The sequence below is a fragment of the Drosophila willistoni genome, assembly GCF_018902025.1.
Source record: "Drosophila willistoni isolate 14030-0811.24 chromosome XL unlocalized genomic scaffold, UCI_dwil_1.1 Seg142, whole genome shotgun sequence".
NCBI classification, from domain to species: domain Eukaryota; kingdom Metazoa; phylum Arthropoda; class Insecta; order Diptera; family Drosophilidae; genus Drosophila; species Drosophila willistoni.
In genome coordinates, this window is record NW_025814053.1 from 8075533 (window position 1) to 8093938 (window position 18406).

General features: G+C 36.6%; 2 protein-coding genes across 10 annotated transcripts in view; one reads left to right on the forward strand and one right to left on the reverse strand.

Moving 5' to 3' along the window:
* Window positions 1-1059: 1059 nt before the first annotated feature.
* LOC6644827 (heat shock protein 60A) lies at window positions 1060-4577 on the reverse strand. The gene is made up of 3 exons (XM_002067312.4): window positions 4469-4577; window positions 2015-3391; window positions 1060-1958 (listed from the first exon to the last, which is right to left on the reverse strand). The coding sequence occupies exons 2-3, from the start codon at window positions 3389-3391 to the stop codon at window positions 1608-1610; spliced, it is 1728 nt and encodes a 575-aa protein (XP_002067348.1). The 5' UTR covers window positions 4469-4577; the 3' UTR covers window positions 1060-1607.
* Window positions 4578-8743: 4166 nt separating this feature from the next.
* Window positions 8744-18406, forward strand: part of LOC6644661 (disks large 1 tumor suppressor protein) — a 38074-nt gene continuing 28411 nt past the window's right edge. For 3 of the 9 annotated variants that reach the window (XM_023177063.2, XM_023177064.2, XM_023177067.2), the window contains exons 1-4: window positions 9462-10380; window positions 10522-10653; window positions 12438-12562; window positions 12975-13136. In XM_023177063.2, the coding sequence (XP_023032831.1) occupies window positions 9477-10380; window positions 10522-10653; window positions 12438-12562; window positions 12975-13136 (1323 nt within the window). In that variant the 5' untranslated portion in view covers window positions 9462-9476. Of the gene's footprint in view, window positions 8815-9461; window positions 10381-10521; window positions 10654-12437; window positions 12563-12974; window positions 13137-18406 lie in introns of those variants that run through there. The other 6 variants (XM_023177068.2, XM_015177910.3, XM_023177065.2 and 3 more) reach the window with 4 other exon arrangements.

Sequence of the window (18406 nt, forward strand, 5' to 3'; positions counted from 1 at the left end):
TTTTTAATTAAGTCTTAAGGTTTAAATTGGCTGGATCTAGGACTTTGAAATGGATGAAATTTGCTCCTTTAGGTATAAGGCTGGAAGTGTTCAATATTTGCAAAAAGATTATAACTTTTCGTATGCCTTGTAACTTAAAAATTGTGTACAAGCAATGCTTGATTACAATTTTTTTCATCCGCAGTATTTTCCAAAATTTCTTTATGTTTCAAAAATAGAATTCTTGGTCAGCTTATTGCATACTTTTGGGAGCGAATTTCCCTCATTTCCCCCTTCTAGATCCCACAATCTACATCAATCAGCACATGCAATAATAAAGATCAGTCCTTAGTTATCTAAAATGTTATCCAAAGTACAGTGTTCCATCGCTTTAGCATCTTGTTCACTAAGCGAAACCACTTTTTCTATGTATATAAATTATTGTGAAATTTATAAATGCGTTCCAGGTTGACAAATAATACACTTTGGAAAGAAAATAACATAAAATGCATCAACACTTTGAAAGTTCCTTAATCGTGTATATATTCCTTCAAGGAACTGAATATGTATTGGACAAAAAGACACCTCTGAAAGAGGGTAAAAGAGTTTGGAAGAGAAACATCATTTTATAATGGGTAAAATGGTCACACTTAACAGCTCAATTAGTTATATTTGGGGTTTCCCCTATTTCGTTGCTTAGTTATCCTTGCCGCAAACAGCATGTTTTTTTTTGGGGCCGAAAACTTTTTGAACTTTTTGGTTTTCATTAAAAAAAATAGAAAAACATAATTTGAATAACACTTTCCCAACACCTTCCACCTTTTTTGTTGGTTGGTTATGCGAAACTTTTTGCCAAAAATGTGTTCGGTATACGAAATGTTTGTTATTCGAGGATCCACTGTAAATATAATATGATTCCAAAACGCTGTTCCATTTCCAATAAATTAGAAAACACGTTTAACATTATGAGTGTTTTCCATTTAAAGAAATCCCTTTCCAAAGGATCGATAAATCGAGCTACAAATATCAAAAAGCAGTTTGACAAACAATTTTAAAATTGTTCTGTTTTTTTTTTAACATTTTTTTGTTTGTTTTATTAATTTTAAATTTTTTGTTTTTACAACTAACGGTACCTTTACATATATAACATGTAAAAAATAGTTTTTTTTTTAAGGAATAGTTAAAAAAAGAAGAAGAAACATTTAATGCAGAAAACCGGCAAATCATGTGGGAGAATCAGTGGATGAGGAGGGTTTTATATTGCGGGGGATACGGAGCAACCAATAGAAGTTTTTTTGTTTGTTTGGCGAGAGTTTTGTGCTTGTGGTTTCTGTTTGTTGCCAAAGGAAGTAAGGATAAATGCAAAGCAAAAACATGTTTCCATCAAGGAATAACGAATGTTTATGTGTGTGTGTGTGTATGGATAAGATGTGACTTCTTAATGGCTGCAGCTGCACCGAAGTAAGAGATATTGGTGAGATATATCGCCCCGTCGTCTTTTCCCTTCACCAGGCACTGCCTCCTTCCTCACTCTGATTCTTGGTGTGTTTCTGCACTATGACTGACGGGACTTATGACTGCCTGCATGATGGGGTGGATGCGAGTTTTGGTCGGAAAGGTGGAATCTCTTACATCATGCCACCCATACCGCCCATGCCTCCCATACCGCCCATACCACCCATGCCGGGCATGCCAGGGGCAGCATCATCCTTGGGAATTTCAGTGACAACAGCCTCCGCGGTGGTCAGCAGGGAAGCAACACCAGAGGCATCTGTGATGGCTGTGCGCACCACTTTGGTGGGATCGATAATGCCCTTCTCGATGAGATTGCCATATTCACCCTTGAGGGCATCGTAACCGAAATCTCCGGCTTGAGTCTCCACCTTGGCCACCACCATGGCACCATCGACTCCGGCATTCTTGGCAATTGTCATGCAAGGCATGCGAAGGGCACGACGCACAATTTCAACGCCCAAGTTCTGCAAGAAACAGGATTAGAGGATTGCATCTCTCTGTCTTCGCTTGTTATTCTTACCTGATCCTCGTTCTGAGTGCCAACACTGTCCAATTTCTCGATGCAACGGAGCAGAGCAGTGCCACCGCCGGGAACAATGCCTTCTTCGACCGCAGCACGGGTGGCATTTAGGGCATCATGGACGCGATCCTTCTTCTCGTTGACCTCCACCTCACTGGAGCCACCGACGCGCAATAGGGCAACACCGGAAGCCAAACGGGCCAGACGCTCCTGCAGTTTCTCCTTCTCATATTCGGATGTGGTGTCTGAGATTTGATCCTTGATTTGATCAACGCGACGGGTGACATCCTCCTTTTTGCCCTTGCCCTTCAGCAGGAGAGTGTCATCCTTGGTAATGACAACTTCACCCACCTGACCCAGGTCACTGACCTTCACATCCTCTAGTTTGACCAGATCGGCATCATCGCCAAAGACAATGCCACCCGATGCAATGGCCATGTCGGTGAGAGTAGATTTGCGGTTGTCACCAAAGCCGGGAGCCTTGACTGCGGCTACCTGGAGACCGATCTTCAGACGGTTCACCACCAAAGTGCTCAGAGCCTCACCATCAATGTCCTCGGCAATGATAACCAATGGCTTGCGCTGTGCATTGGCCAGCTCAAGAGCCGGAATGATGCTCTGCACCGATGAGATCTTCTTCTCCGACAACAGAAGCAAAGCATCCTGGAATTCCACCTTGGCACCCTTCGACGAGTTGATGAAATATGGTGAAATGTAACCACGATCGAATTTCATGCCTTCGATAACCTCGAGCTCATCGTTGAGGGTCTTGCCATCCTTGACGGTGATGACGCCATCGCGTCCTACCTTCTTCATGGCCTCGCTGATGAGATTACCAATGGCTTGGTCGCCGTTAGCCGAGATTGTGGCCACCTGGGCGATTTCTTCGGGTGTGTTCACTGGGCGGGACATTGCCTTCAGATTGTCCTTGACCGTCTCGACCGCAAGCATGACACCGCGACGAATCTCCACTGGATTGGCACCCTTCGAGATCTTCTCGAAGCCCTCCTTGGCAATGGCACGAGCCAAGACTGTTGCTGTGGTGGTTCCATCGCCAGCCTCCTCGTTGGTGTTGTTGGCCACATCCTGAACCAATTTGGCACCAATATTCTGGAATTTATCCTTCAGCTCAATGGACTTGGCCACTGTGACGCCATCCTTGGTGATTTTGGGTGAACCCCATGACTGCTCAATGATGACATTACGGCCCTTTGGTCCCATGGTCACAGCCACAGCATCGGCAAGCACATCGACACCCTGCAGCATCATGGCCCTCACTTCGGGACCGAATTTCACATCCTTGGCATAGCCACGGCTGGACAAAGCCAATTGCCGGCTAATGGATGAACGAGCAAGTGAAACTGGTAGACGGAACATCTAAATGGAGAAACAAATCCAATTAAAACAAGTGCTCACAATAACTGACAACCAAAGCTGTCTTCCCACCCCACCCCTCATCAATTTGATAAGCAACTTAATTTTTTTGGTTAGGGATCAAAGTACAGTGGAGATTGGATCTAACTGATCTAACTGGAAGTCTTTGCTCTTTATTCTTAACTTATTAGCTAATTAGACTAGCTTAATCCTCAGTATTGGAAAAACGTTCCCATTGAGACACTGCCAATTGGAAGTAATCTGGGCTGCACGTGTCTTGAAATCTGTTAGGATTTCCCCACATATACACCCTGTGTATTAACTGGCAGGGTATACAGGGTGTTGTTCCCTAGATTATAATTATATTTATGTACTATGAAGTATACTCACTCACTGTACATATGCACAATTCCAATTCGAATTCCAATTAGAAAGTACAACAAAAGACTTACGATTCATCCTACCCACCTTCCCTCTCTTGAACATACCACCCCACCCCCCATTGACCCATCACTGATAAGTGACGATTTATTCGAGGTTAAAGAAGCATCAAGTCGAGTGTTCCAGAAAAAAAATCATTTATGTAATCTCCGATATAGATACTAAATGGTTATGAAAGCCATCATTGCCTAAAATGTTGACCCACCATGTTAGCCTCATGATGTAAAATTTTTAAATTCTCATATGCAATTGGTTAGAAGAAATGTGAAATTAATTTCTTATTTGCCGGCCAAAGAGAAAACATGTGCGAGCCCCCTACGCCTGCATTAGTGTGTGTGTGTGCGTGTAGTTGCGCAAAGAGAGATTTTTAGAGATTGCTCCTTTAATTATGTAAAACATTCTCAGTTGAGGCTCGTAAATTGAAATTATTTTAACTAGATAATTGGATTTTTATCATTCCATAGACCATTCTTTACAGAAAATTCCAGAAGCCATTTGTTGCCGGCTAACCAGATTGTTCATTCTTATATAACCGTCATCACACTTACACAAAAATATGTGTTTATTTACCGACAATGACAATGAAATTAACTAATGTTTTTAAATTATTTAAACGAATTGCTTACGCTTTGTACTTACTTTTACTTTAATCGGTTACAATAACTCTATTTTAAAAAAGACTTTGTCTTGAACTTTTAGGTAATTTATGTTACACGCTCACTCACTTGAGTCTGTTGAAATTCTGATTTTTTTGAACCTTGCGACTCTCTGGTATTTTTGCGGTATTTTGGTATTTTGTAACTTTGCTCCGATAATTTCGATTACGATAGGTTTGATCCGATAACGGCGATAAGTTTGCTCCGATAATGTCGATAGATTTGCTCCGACAATGTCGATAGCGATACCTTTGATCCGATAATGCCGAAAACGATAAACTCACTCCGATAGCATCAATAGCGTTAATATATCGATATTTGCTCCGATAACTGGCAAGAAATTTTTCCAAAATTTTGCGCGCCGGGCTATCTATGAGAAAATCTGGCCTCGGTCTAATTTTGTGCACCATGTCGATTTAGATTTTTAGATTAGCTTTGTGGCTTATATTTTAACTATTATTACTTTCCATCTGTTTGAGCCGACTCAATCAGTGCAACACGTTCCTTAAACATTTGAAGCATTGGCTACCTGGACTGTTCCAATTGGGATTGCAGAGGTTGCAGTGACATGTCTGATTTTTCTACTCTACGGAGAAGAAGAAGCTGTAGGTGGAGCAGGCAAAGTTGTGGCCGTTTATTAATCTTTGCAAATTCACAGGTATTTATTTTCAAACTTGCGAAATGTCCTCGTACGTAGATAATTATCTACTTAAAAAAAGGAGTAAGATGACTGATCGAACCGGTTCGCGTTGTTCCGTTCGCTGCGAACATGTTCGATTTATGCGATATATTATCGATAGCTCTCAGAAAATAGAGTGAAAATATATAAAATTTCTTTTCTCTGACAATATGGATGTGCGACCGAATCAAACGATTTACATTAACAATATAAACGAAAATAATTGTAACATAAATATTGCATAAATAGTAATTGTGTTCGTGTTTGTGTGCATCTTCATCTGCCGATTAATAAAAGCCGTGTGCGGGAGAGAGAAAGAGAGAGGTAGAGATTGAGATGGAGAGTGCGAAAAGATTCCCTTGAGAATTTGGAAGGAGAAACCAGAGAAACAGATAAAAGTAGAGTTCACGTAAACGAACGATATATCTAAAAGATTTTTTGTGTGTGCAATTCGTGTATAAATGAAAAGTAGCTCGAAAGCCTATTGGCATGTCCTTTTAATCCATGTCAATACATGTGTATGTGTGTGTCTGTGTGAGTGTGTGCGCGAATGTAAATACAGATATAATTAAAATCCTAATTTAAGTAAAAACGGGGTTTTTTTTTCATTGTATGTATGTGAGTGTGTAGAATATCCAAAGGGATGTTCTTTTTAACTATTTAATTAATGAATGGTTGTCAAATAAAACGAAAAAAAAGAAAATTTTTGAAAACATCTCCAACCGAAATATATATATGTACATAACTGTGTATATATAGCGAAATCCATGTATGTAACTGTAACGTAACAGTCATACAGCATCATCATCATCATCATCAGCATTGTCTGTGGGTGCCTGTGCATGTGTGATTGTGTGTGTGTGTGAGACTCGTGTTCATGTCCATGTGAGAGCAAGAAAGAAAAAGGCAATGGCAATGGTGAAATTTGTATTAATAAATTTGACAATCGCAACGGTTCTGCTCTCTCATTTTTGATTTTTTTGTTTTTGTTCTTTTATTTTCTGTGTGTGTGGCTGTCTGTTCTAAAAATAATATGAATATTTATGCTTTCGTGGATTAAATAATTAATTACAAATGTACATACAAACAGTCACACGGACTGAGGGACGGACATATTTACATAGACTGATACTTACATATAAAAAACACACCGACCCAGTTTTAACATTTATTTAACCCAATCCACACAGACACAAAAACACTCACAAGCTTACGCACACACACACGCAAACGCACATGTGTGTACATAATAATCAAAGAGCAAAGCCGCGCGACATATCAAGGTCAGATTTGATAAATTTATTGCATACTTTTATGCGTTGCACCTTCCATTTACCTGCCCAAGCCAGCCAGCCCAGTGACAATACCAAAAATAAAAAACTTTTCTTTAAGTGTTAATAATAATAATAATAACAACAATATTGAAGTAAATAATAGTTATATATACATAAATATCCATGGTACGTACGTAATGCTAAAAGGTGATTGAACTTAAGTTAAAGCTACCCGACGACGACGACCTCCCAACCCACCCATCTTGGTTGATGCGCGTTTTTATGTTCCACGTTTGCCCCACGTTTACCACACGTTTGCGCTCTCACTCTTATTTTCTATTCGATTCGCTCTCTCTCTCTTTGTCTTTCTCTCATTTTGCTTATCCTATCCTATCTAAATCGTTATGCCACTCTCGTTTGGTTTTGGGCCGGCTTTGTCTTAACGGAATTACATATAAATGTATATATGTATGTACATATGTATGTATGTATTCGTCTACATTTACATATAAATGTATAATTCTGATCGAAGTTGAGAAAGATAGAAAGAGAAGGAGAGAGATAGAGTGAGAGAGAGAAACTAAATGAAAAAGAGTGTTCAGCTTTGCAAAATGAGGAAGCATTTTGACTCACTAGGTCGTTCATTTTTGGGCCACACATTGGACGCATGTACACAATGTATATACACATTCACACACACACACACACACACACACATGCACATTCATACGCCATGTAGGCCCATGTACATACATAGACTGTTCTCCTAGGGAATGCTTAGGCAATTCAATTTTAAGGCACTAATTATACGCATATGATTAGCCATTCGAACCATTTATCCTTCTTCATTTCATTTGTTACGTGTATCCCTCTTTTTAAACACAGCTATTCCAGCTATTGCATTTAAATATATTTTCCAATTACAAACTTTGGAAATAAATTTCCCATAAATTTCAACAATTTTTGCCATTCATTCACGAAACCAAAAGTAAAAAACCGCCTTAGGCTATATACATATGCACATTTGCAGACTATACCGTATAAGTTAAGATACAAACGGGCATATGAGGTTGATACAAATGCAAGAATTGGAAATATTTACGATTTAATGTTAACAAAAATTGCTTAGAATCGGCTAAAAAACCTTATAATTAATAAATAAATTATAAAATAAGAATAATGTACTGGGTATTTGAAAGTCGTAGTTATTACAGTCCTATGTACATTATGTAGGTACACAGTGGCGTAGCTAGCTTATAATTCTAGCGGGGCATAAAAATCATTCTTTGAAATCTAAATTTAACCGGTTTCAAAGGCGAAAATCTCGTTTTTGGATGAGCAAATTCCCTCATATTCTTCCTGAAGATCCGCCACTGATGTATGTACATACATACTTACATACATACATACATCTATGTATATGTCGCATAATTTTTTTGTTCAAGCTCTCTATATAGTGGAACTGTGAAAAACAGCCGCAGGGCCCCACCAAAAACTTGCTGAAAAAGCAAAATAAAACAACAATAACAAAAAACAAAAAATAAACGAACAACAATAACGATCACAACGCCGCCAAAAACATTTCGACATTTGCGACAAAACAGAAAACCAAAAACAAAATCAAGAAAATAAAATAGAATATGAGTGCTCGTCGGTTTCTTCTCTGTCTGAGTTTTTGAGTATCTCGAAGAAAAAAATTATAATAATATAAATATATATAAATATATATATATTTATATACATCTACAAACATGTGTATTTCTATATGAATACATACATATATTTTGTATAAAATTCCTGTGAGTTAAATGCAATCGGAAGCGGGAAAAATTTATTTAATTTATTTGTTTGGTTTGTTGTTTTTGTTTTTTTTTTTCATACGAATTTATGTATGAAATTATAGAATAATCATAAAGAAATCAAAACGACATAAATCAATTGAATTTCCATAAGTACAAACAGTCAAAATTGGCGGCTATAACGAAATATAAATACTCTACCTAATGGTACAAATTGCAATAGCTATGTGTTAAATGCTTTTGTCTTTGTTTTTTCTGTATTGTGCTGAGTGCTTGTGACTTAACTTATTTCTAATGTTTAATGGTGATTAATAAATAATATTATGTACAATATCCTGTATCTTTGTGCAGCAAGAACTGAAACAAATTAAAAAAAAAGAAATCAAAACAAAAATATATATATATATACGACGGATAGTTCAATCAAATAAATAAATAAATATATATATATATAGAGATATATATATATATATATATATATAAATTTTCAACATAACGGCGCAGGGTATATCTCTCATATCCATACAATTAACGGCAGGAAGCTGCAACAGCCACACAATGCCAGTTAAAAAACAAGGTGAGTGATATTAATATTTATAATTAGATTTAAGAATTTCAACAAAAGGAACTAAGCTAAATATTTGTTATACATACTGTTAGGGTTCGATAACCTTTGAATTAGCTCTGTATTAAGGAGAAGTCATCAAAAATTGTGAAAATTTATCACATTTATTTGATTTAATTTGATTAGCTAAAGAATTGTGATTGTGTCACTTGATTGAATTTTGTATATCGTTTTAGCTAAATAATTGTACTTGGAACGAGGATCGTTTGGCATTTTAAAAGTTCTTTAAAATTTACGAAAAGTCAAAACTTTGGAGCGCAAACAGTGCAAATCTTTTATAATCCCTAAATCTGCTACTTATAGGAGTATAGTATAGAAAGATTACATTTATTGATGTCTTTAAATCGTTCAAATTGATTAGTCGTAAACGCTTTCATGACAATAATTTAATAACTAATTAACCTTTTGGCAAGAGGCAAAGCAGACCAGACCGTTGCACCGGCGATTAGATGTATACTTATTTGTAGTGCATATAGAAAAACGCAACATAGAAATAGAAAATCTTTATCGATTTATTGGCAAAGTGTCTCTAGGTGGTCTAGTAGAATATGAAAATTATAATAAGGCCCAAACCACTTGGGACAGTAGAGCGCAGTAGTTGGTTAAATGTAGACATGGACTCGGACACTGATTCGGATAGGGGGAAGAGTAGTGATCCCAATGAGGGGCTGCTGAGTAGTGATGACAAGAGTTTTTTTGAAGACGAAGATGATAATGATGAAGATTCCTCGGCACCAGATGATGATGATGAAATTGGAGACAAAGCGGCAGCTGAGTTGCCTCTAGTGCAGACAACGGAGGCAGCCAACGAAGGCCATCAATTGCTGACTGTTTCTAATGTGAATAGTGAAGAAGCCATAGCAATGCCACAGCAAATCGATGTTCATGCTGATGCCAGTGATACCGAGAAAACGAATGAAACTGGAGCAAAAGATTTTCGAGTTCCAGATAAAGAACACGAACTGGCAAAATCTTTGGCCCATCATTGTCTGCTGAGAGAAAGTAATGAGAAGAAGTCTAGTTCAGATTCTCCGCCAATGCGTGATAGCGTACGTGAATCGGTTGAATGCTTCTACTCGGCCCAAGATCTATTGGAATATGGCCATATGTTGTCCACCGTCGATCAACGTACACCAGATGTAGAGTCGGGCATTTTTGAGAAATCCGATGCATCGGATGCATCTAGAGATGAATGCGAAAGATTAATAATGCCAATAACCCCATCGTCTAGTAGCCGTAATAGTTCGGAAAGTCTGCGCATTGAATTGAGCAGATTTCGTGCTGCAATCGAGACTATTGAAAGGGAAACACACTTGCAGTCGCCCCAAAAGCCAACACCAACAGCGAAACGTCGTTGTCATGTCCCCAGGCTAGAGATTGAGCTGGAAACTAAAGGGGAAAGTAAGAGCTCCAAGTCCCAGAAGGCGTTCTGGTCAACCGAAGTCTCTTTCGAAGAGAATATGCAATTGTATAAAGAGAATGAGCGACTTGGCAATATGCAAAGTACGACAAGTTTAGGTAAATCAATAGAGCATTAGATTATATTTTATATGAGAGGCTATCAATTGTTATGTAAACTAACTAAACTAAACTAAACTAAAATGGACAAGAATTTATTACCCTTATTATAATCATCTCTCTCCCTCTCTCTCCTTTCAGAGGCTCATCGTGCACTAGAACTACTCGAAGACTATCATGCCCGATTATCCGAGCCCCAAGATCGAGCTTTGCGTGTGGCAATTGAACGAGTTATACGCATTTTTAAATCTCGCTTGTTTCAAGCGCTCTTAGGTAAGCAATAAATAATTAATTACCTAATTTTATTAATTATATCAAAACGTAATTGCAAATTACGCCCGATCCATAAATTGGCTATAGCTACTAGGCCTTTAGATAGATAAGTCAAAAGGCATATTTTAAGGAGCAAACTTCCCCCATTTTACAGTCCTATGCATTAATAGATAAGAATTATGAGATGATTTGAATGAAGTGTTATGAATTTGCTTCTTGTAGAAATTGTTTCATAAATAAGATATCGAAAGCATTAAGGGATTGAAAGTTGTTAGGTAGCTATCCCTTTTTTATTGTATTTAGGTTATTCTCTGATTATTATATTATTTTGTTTTGTGCTTATGTCGACATATACATACTAGAACAAATACTCCAAAAAAGTTTGAAAAATTTACCAAATTAAGCAAAATTACATTCAAAATTCAAGAGAGTAAATCAATTTGATAATTATGTATATGTGTGTGTATATTTCTTTTATCAAATTGTGTAGCTCAAATCGGTTTATATTCAATTTCAACTTAATTAATCATCAAATTATTCTGCATTTATGTCTACCTTAAACAGGAAAGAGTTTATACATATTGTGTAGCATACATTTCTTGGTTTGAAATCGATGTAAATTCTTTTCGATTATTTGTTTGTCAATAAAATTTTCTAATTAACTGCTGATTGAAAGTATTTTTGTTCTATCATTGCGACATTGGCATTCAATTAGCAAAATGCATGGCGAAACAAAAGAGAGAGAGAGAGAGAGAAAGAGAGAAGAGACAAGAGAAAATCAGCGGATTAAATAATTCGTTTTAGGTTCAGGGGAAGTCGCCTCCTTCGAGTTGGCATTGCATAATACTAGCATAAAGGTAAGGGTAGATAGGGATGTAAGCAAGTCAGTTGCTTTTCAAATGACATCCGAGCAATGAGGACCGTCTGTCCTGTACCGTTCTGTTCTGTTCTGTTCTGTTCTGGCCCATCTCATGCCTCGTGTCTCGTTTAACATTGTTTGGGCTTCAATGCTTGTTCGTCTCGCTCGGTTTGTGGCATCATCTGGCTGGACTTGTGTGTGCTCTTGGCAGGCACAGGAAATTAAATGGGTTCCCATGGATTTTTTTGTGTTCCTTCCCTGCTGCTACAAGTACATCAATCGATGGCGTAATGGTTGCTGGCGCGCCCCATACAATGAGCTTCGATTGTTCATTTTCCCAAGTGCAAAACTAGGTCGCCGTACATTTTCGTAAAGAACAGAGGTTCCTACTTACATAGACACACACACACACACACACATGGGACCCTCTCTTTCATAGTGGGTATCATTTTTATTTGTAAGTAGTTCCACGATGCTTGTACACTAACTAATCAGATCATTTAGCATACTAGTGCTCTCTATAAGCGATTTTCAGTTAGCATTCGACGTGTCTCTGATGTGTGTGTGCATACTGACAGCTTCGATTTCCGTTGCCCAGATTGACAGCAATGCGCATAGCATGTACCATATGTGCTATATGTATGTGCTTTCTGCCATCTGCAAAAATTGATTTAATTGAATTTATCTCTCTTACACGTGTTGTGAGCACACAAGGTAAATTTGATTATATATCTACATGTGTATTTCTCGGATCAAAATCCAACAGATTCTACATCATTTTTTGGAAAGTAATTTCTACAGGGTTTTAATTTACTTTGTTTAATTAAGTTATCTATTTAAAGCACAGTTATTTCTCATATAAAATGTCATTTATATTCATTTTTTTAAAGTCTGTGTTTCTATTTTATATATATATTTATTTCAGATATACAAGAATTCTATGAATTAACATTATTGGATGACTCAAAGAGCATACAACAAAAGACAGTTGAAACATTGCAAATTGCAACTAAATGGGAAAAAGATGGACAATCTGTTAAGATAGCTGATGTAAGTATATAAATATATATACATATATAAGTATATTTAGAGTTATAATAAGTTTTTAAAATCGAATTTAGAAATTGTTAATAGAACTGGTTATAATATGTTCTACTATAATTTGTTTTTGAAAGTTTTTATGTTTGTTTAGAATTTTTCTCAACCATTTTCTCTGTTTTTCCTAATTACACAACATTTGCATTATTATTTTTGGATAACTATTTTGTTTATTGGTTGTGTGTGTGTGTGTGTGTATTGTTTTAGTTTTTTAACTATTCTACATACATATATCATAACGCAAAACTTTCTTGATAATCCTACATAGTCTCTCTCTCTCTCTCTCTCTCTCTCTATTCCTCCTTTCTCTCTCTCTTAACTATTTTCTTTCTCATCGTCACACGCTTACGCTTTTGTCAAACAGTTTATAGAAACATCAAATGTTGTTAATCGCAATTGCGTCTATGATTTTAACAACGATGCAAACCAATGTCAAACTCTTAATCAAAATCAAAACATCCATTCGGCAGCCGCCCATGCCGAGGCATTAAGCAGAACATTTAAGAATGAATTGGAAGAAATTTTGGTAAGCAGCACAACCCCAAAACAAAGTATTGTACATACAAATCAATTCATATTCATATTCATTTTCATCCATTGATATATTCGTATCATTCGTTCTTTCGATTGATCCTTTTTCTGTTTCCATTTTATTTTTGATTTTCGAATATGCACTTGCTAAAGCATAAAACTAAACCAATCTATTCCTGTAATTTTGTTTTAATTTGAAAATTTGAAATTTATAGACCTTATTTCATTCAATTCATTACATTCAATAATTGGATCTTATCTATGTCTTATGCAAATAATTATCTGCACCATTTTAATATTCCATATCGTACATTTTATTTTTACTGTAATAAATCATTTTGATTTACAATAACCAATTCAAAAAGGTTATATTAATGTTGGTTAAGTTGGTAAAAAAAAAAACAATTCCAACAACTTTTGAGCTCATCGACTCATTTCGATGAACCAGTGCATCGATTATTTCGAGTTCGATTATTCAGTCACTCAGTTGCTTATTAACTGACTCACTTGTTCAGTTGATTTAGTGACTCACTTGTTCACTTTGACTCATTGACTAATTTGTTCAGTTTTCACTAACATTATTGTTTTCTGAGGTCCCTGATCAGTTCTTATACGCTAGTAAAATGAATGTATTAACGGTAATCAAAAGTTTATAATGATTAAAGTATCATCATTCATTCAATTCATTAAAATAATTCTGTTTGCAGTGTGAGAAAAACTGTACAATGAGAAACTGACTTAATGAACAAGTGAATTACTGAGTTTTTGAGTTACTCATTGTACAATCCAGTCAGTGAAATGTTTAATGAACATATTCACCTACTCTCTGAAGGGAGTCATTCAATTTTACTTACTCAATCCCAAGCGGCCCAACACTAGTATATAAGTACATATATATTTTTGATCACAAGATGAGACAAGCCATTATAAAGGGTGCGTACGCTATTTGAGGACAAAGTGAAAGTTACATTCAAAAGCTTTTATTTCAAACAAAATTTAATGAGCCTTCAGGAAATTTTTAGACAATATTTACTGGTTTCTATTTCTATTAATTTCACTTCACTTTCTTTTATTGCATAAAGTTGTAGTCTTCCATGTTATATTAAAACAGAAATAACTGGAAAAAAGTGATTTCGGCTGTGCATTTCATCAAATACCGTACCCACCCTATATAGCTATATATGTCTAGACTCTCTCTGTCTATTGGTCTTTCTGTCTGAATCAATGCAAACTTCTTCTAAAGATATAATCCTAATATTGCACATGTAATAAGTATTTTAGGGGTATACATATCTATGATTTACCCGAATCGGAGTACTATATCATATAGCTCCCATAAAACCATCGGTCAAAAGTAGAATTTCAGATAAATAACTAAATAACGATTGTCCTTTAACTTTATATTCAATAAATACGGATTAATTGTCATTCAAACATATTATGAAATTCCTGGTCGGACCTAAAAAGTATTTTTGGGGAGATTCGATAAACAAAATTCCAGATTTTTTGGCTTAAAAAAACCTCAAAAAAAGTATAAATTTTCTTAACGATATTAACACTTGATTGGCCAGGCACATTTAGAAAAGGTTTACGCTTTAGATGATTCAATTTATTACTTCAATTAAAGGGATTCTTTTTTTGTGTCTCTGTCTTCTTTTCTTTTTCTAAACGTTGCTACGGCCAACATCCTTGAACTCAGGATTGCATTGGACATGTCCACAATAGATATTACTTCTATATTTTTAGAAACGTATAAGTGTTTTTCTGGAGAATTGAAATCAGGCTAATTGATTACTAGATAATTGATTACTTGGAATTCGATTGGACATATGTAGTTTTCCAATTAGTTTTAACTAGAACCAGACAAACTGTGTAATAAGACAGTAGGGATATATAAATATACATTGATTTTTATTTTGTTTTGCATTGCCATAACCCTTTGGAAACTAAGAACCCATTATCTGGAGCTTAGAGGGAACGGGGGCGACGTTGTAGAAGCGGTTTAACGATTTATATAACCCAACCAACCAACCAATTGGTTGAAAAGCCAAGCAAGAAGTTATCAAAGTGGGTTGACTGGCACTTGATTCAGTCTCAAGATGTCCACACATACATATGTGCATACATTGCCTCCTTTCTATCCTTTGCACACAAGTTTTTTTTTGGTTTCTTTTGGTTTTTTATGATTACAACAATCGATATGGCTCTCTATGCTAGAATCTCTCTTTGTTCACATGCCCAACTAACCAACTAACTAACTAGTTAGGGGCTAAGTCCTTGGCTATGTCCATCTTGTGGGCGTCCATCTTGTACGTGACCAACAGTGTGCAAATTGAATGAAAGATTACAATTGATTTCATTTACCATAAACTAGAGGCAAGAAAATACAGACGATGAGTTATTTGTACATTTAAATGAAAATCTGCTTTCCTTGTAGCCATTTATTTATGAAATTGAAACGTATTGATAAGCTCGATAAGGCTTGTTTATTTGGTCAATTGATTGAAAATTGCTTCGTCTGTTGATTATTGTGGGTTTTGTGTACCAAAAGTGTCGTCGCACTGTTGTTGCCCAGGTAACAGCTTAACAACATTTTAAAGCCATTGACCACAAATACAAAAAGAGTGAATGGGCGATAACACGACAACGACAAGAAAATGGGTGGCTATGGGTGGTCAAGAAGTTCGCTAGGTCGTTTAATGGCACTTGCAGGCAGTTTTATATCATTTCTGATCGCCCTACGCTACTAATAATAATGCTAATCCATGATTTGTGACATATGATACAGTAGTTTTACTTCTGTGGCTCTAATTTATCCGACACCAGGTGGGTAGATGGGTGAGTACCCACTCACTGTCTGGCGTATACAAATTCTGTTCTGCTGTGGAGTATAAACAAGTGATTCCAACAGGACGACAAGGTGTGCGATTGGGTGTGCGAGTGTGTGTGTGTGTATGTCTGTTTCCCGCTCGTTTGTTGCTTGGTACATGGGACATGCGTACTAATCGTAAACGGTAAATGTAAACGGTAAATAACGAGGGCAGCGCCAGCGACAGCGACAGCTACAAACGACAACACGATGCGTATACGACCGGTGTGCTCTGACACCATTATACACCAAACAACATTGTCTTTGATCTTATCAATGAGGAAGATATACAACATATTTTACATTTAATGTAAGTGAAATGTGGTGAATATATGTGAAACAAATTTCAAATTATAATACGCATAGGTCTCGGACCACGTGGCGTGTGCGTAACATAATATACATAGAATTCGTTTCACCTAAAATTAAAATTATCTAAATTAAATTGTTGTAATTTTGAAGTTATTATAAAACAAAGAAGGCCTCTATAGTGCTTTCAACTAAGTCCTTTGATTAGCAGTCTTTGTTCTTAAATTTTACTACTTTAACACTAGAACCAGATGAGAATTATAGCCAAATGAAGCTAAATGAGAAAAGCATAGGTTACAACTCTTGAATTAAGTTTTTATGTTCATTATCTGATTTATCTAAATTGTTGTTATACACATTTAATCTCTCTAATCTCGAGGGATCAGGTTCTGTTTGAAATTTAATAGGAATTTACTTGGATTCGAGAATTCTATTTTACTTTCTAAGGGATATAATACGAATTTATTTCCATTAACTTTTTATGTGATAAGTCGGTAGCATAAGAAGTAGCATCTTTCGATCTGTGATTGTTAAAGATTCATATTCACACTCTTCGAATGTTTCGAATGAGAAATATCGCCTGGCTTGCAATAAAATGTTGTTCTTACTGTTTTCTTCAATGTGCGTGTGTGTGTGTGTGATTCATGATTCATGGTTTATGGCATATTTGCGTACTGAATTTTCTGTTGCACAGTGTATGTACATACACATACATACATATTTGAAAACCTAAACTGCCAGCCAGTCAGTCAGCCAGCCAGCCAGCCTGTTTAGCCCTGTTAGCCTGTTGGTGGGTGCTATCAATGCCCTTTCATCCAAGGTTTTTGACGTTGGCGGTTGTTGTCGGCATTTTTGTTTGTTTGTATGTGTTGGTGTGTGTATACATACATATATATATACTTTACACGGTTTCAAATAGATGAAAGGTGAAGCGTGGGGGTGGCGGTGGTGGGCGGAAGGCAACCGAGTCTGGGTACGGGTACGGGTATGGGCATACGGATCCGGATCCATGTGCTTGTGCTTTGTACGGCGCGTGGCCCAGTATGTACAGTAATAGTCGTGCTGTCGACGTGTCGAGACGAGCCCCGAGTCCGAGTCGCATCAAGTCAATTTCGTTTCGCCTTTTTGGCTTTTTTTTTTGGTTTTTTTTTTGGTTGTTGTATTTGCTTCTTTTTTTTGCGTGTAGTGGCGACGCGTGTCTGTCGTGTCGCATATTGTTGTTGTTGTTGTTGTTGTTGCTGCTGTTGCTGTTTGTTTTTTACATTCATTATATATATATATATATATATATTTTGTTTTTGTCGGCATCTTCCGTCATGTGTCTGTCTGTGATTTTATCTTTACTACATTTCGTCCATTCGAAAGTTTACCTGTGAATCTGCGAATAAAAGAATTTTTGAGCACACACAATTAGATCTTCAAGAACTTGTTTAGCCTTCCCCGCCTTCCCCTCCTCCTCCGCCACCAGTGAGGATAAAACATCAGTGGTTTTAACTATTTCTGCAGGGTATGCGGCGAGTCGTTGGGAAATGTTTAATTCAATTGAAAACGGCATTTCGGGCATTTCTTTAATTCAATTTGTTAAGAAACGAAACTTTTCATCTTTGTGCCGTGTACTCTAAGGGGTGAGGTGGGGGAGGGGGGAGATGCCAACGAAAGAAAAGCAAACCATAATTGCCAAAAAAGCAAAGTAAACCAGAGTAAACTGCCCAAAGTCTGATATGGTATACACGTATACATATACATATATACATTCTCTTGAAATCTCAATCCATCTTGTATTCAAACACATTTATACATACATACATATATATGTACATACTTAGTCATGTATGACATCGAAAATGTGATGAATTCAGTCAAAGAGAATGCTTTTTGTCAATGGTTATTGCTGTTTTTTTTTTCTGTTTTGGAGGGTGTTGAAAATTCGGCAATTGTTTGTTTGTCTCATCATCATCATCTGGTGGAGAGCTTGCTGCTGATTTCATCATTTCCTTTTGCGCCTGGCATTGGAAAATATCGTTAAATCAACACACAACACACAACACACACACACACACACACACACACATACACACACACCCAAT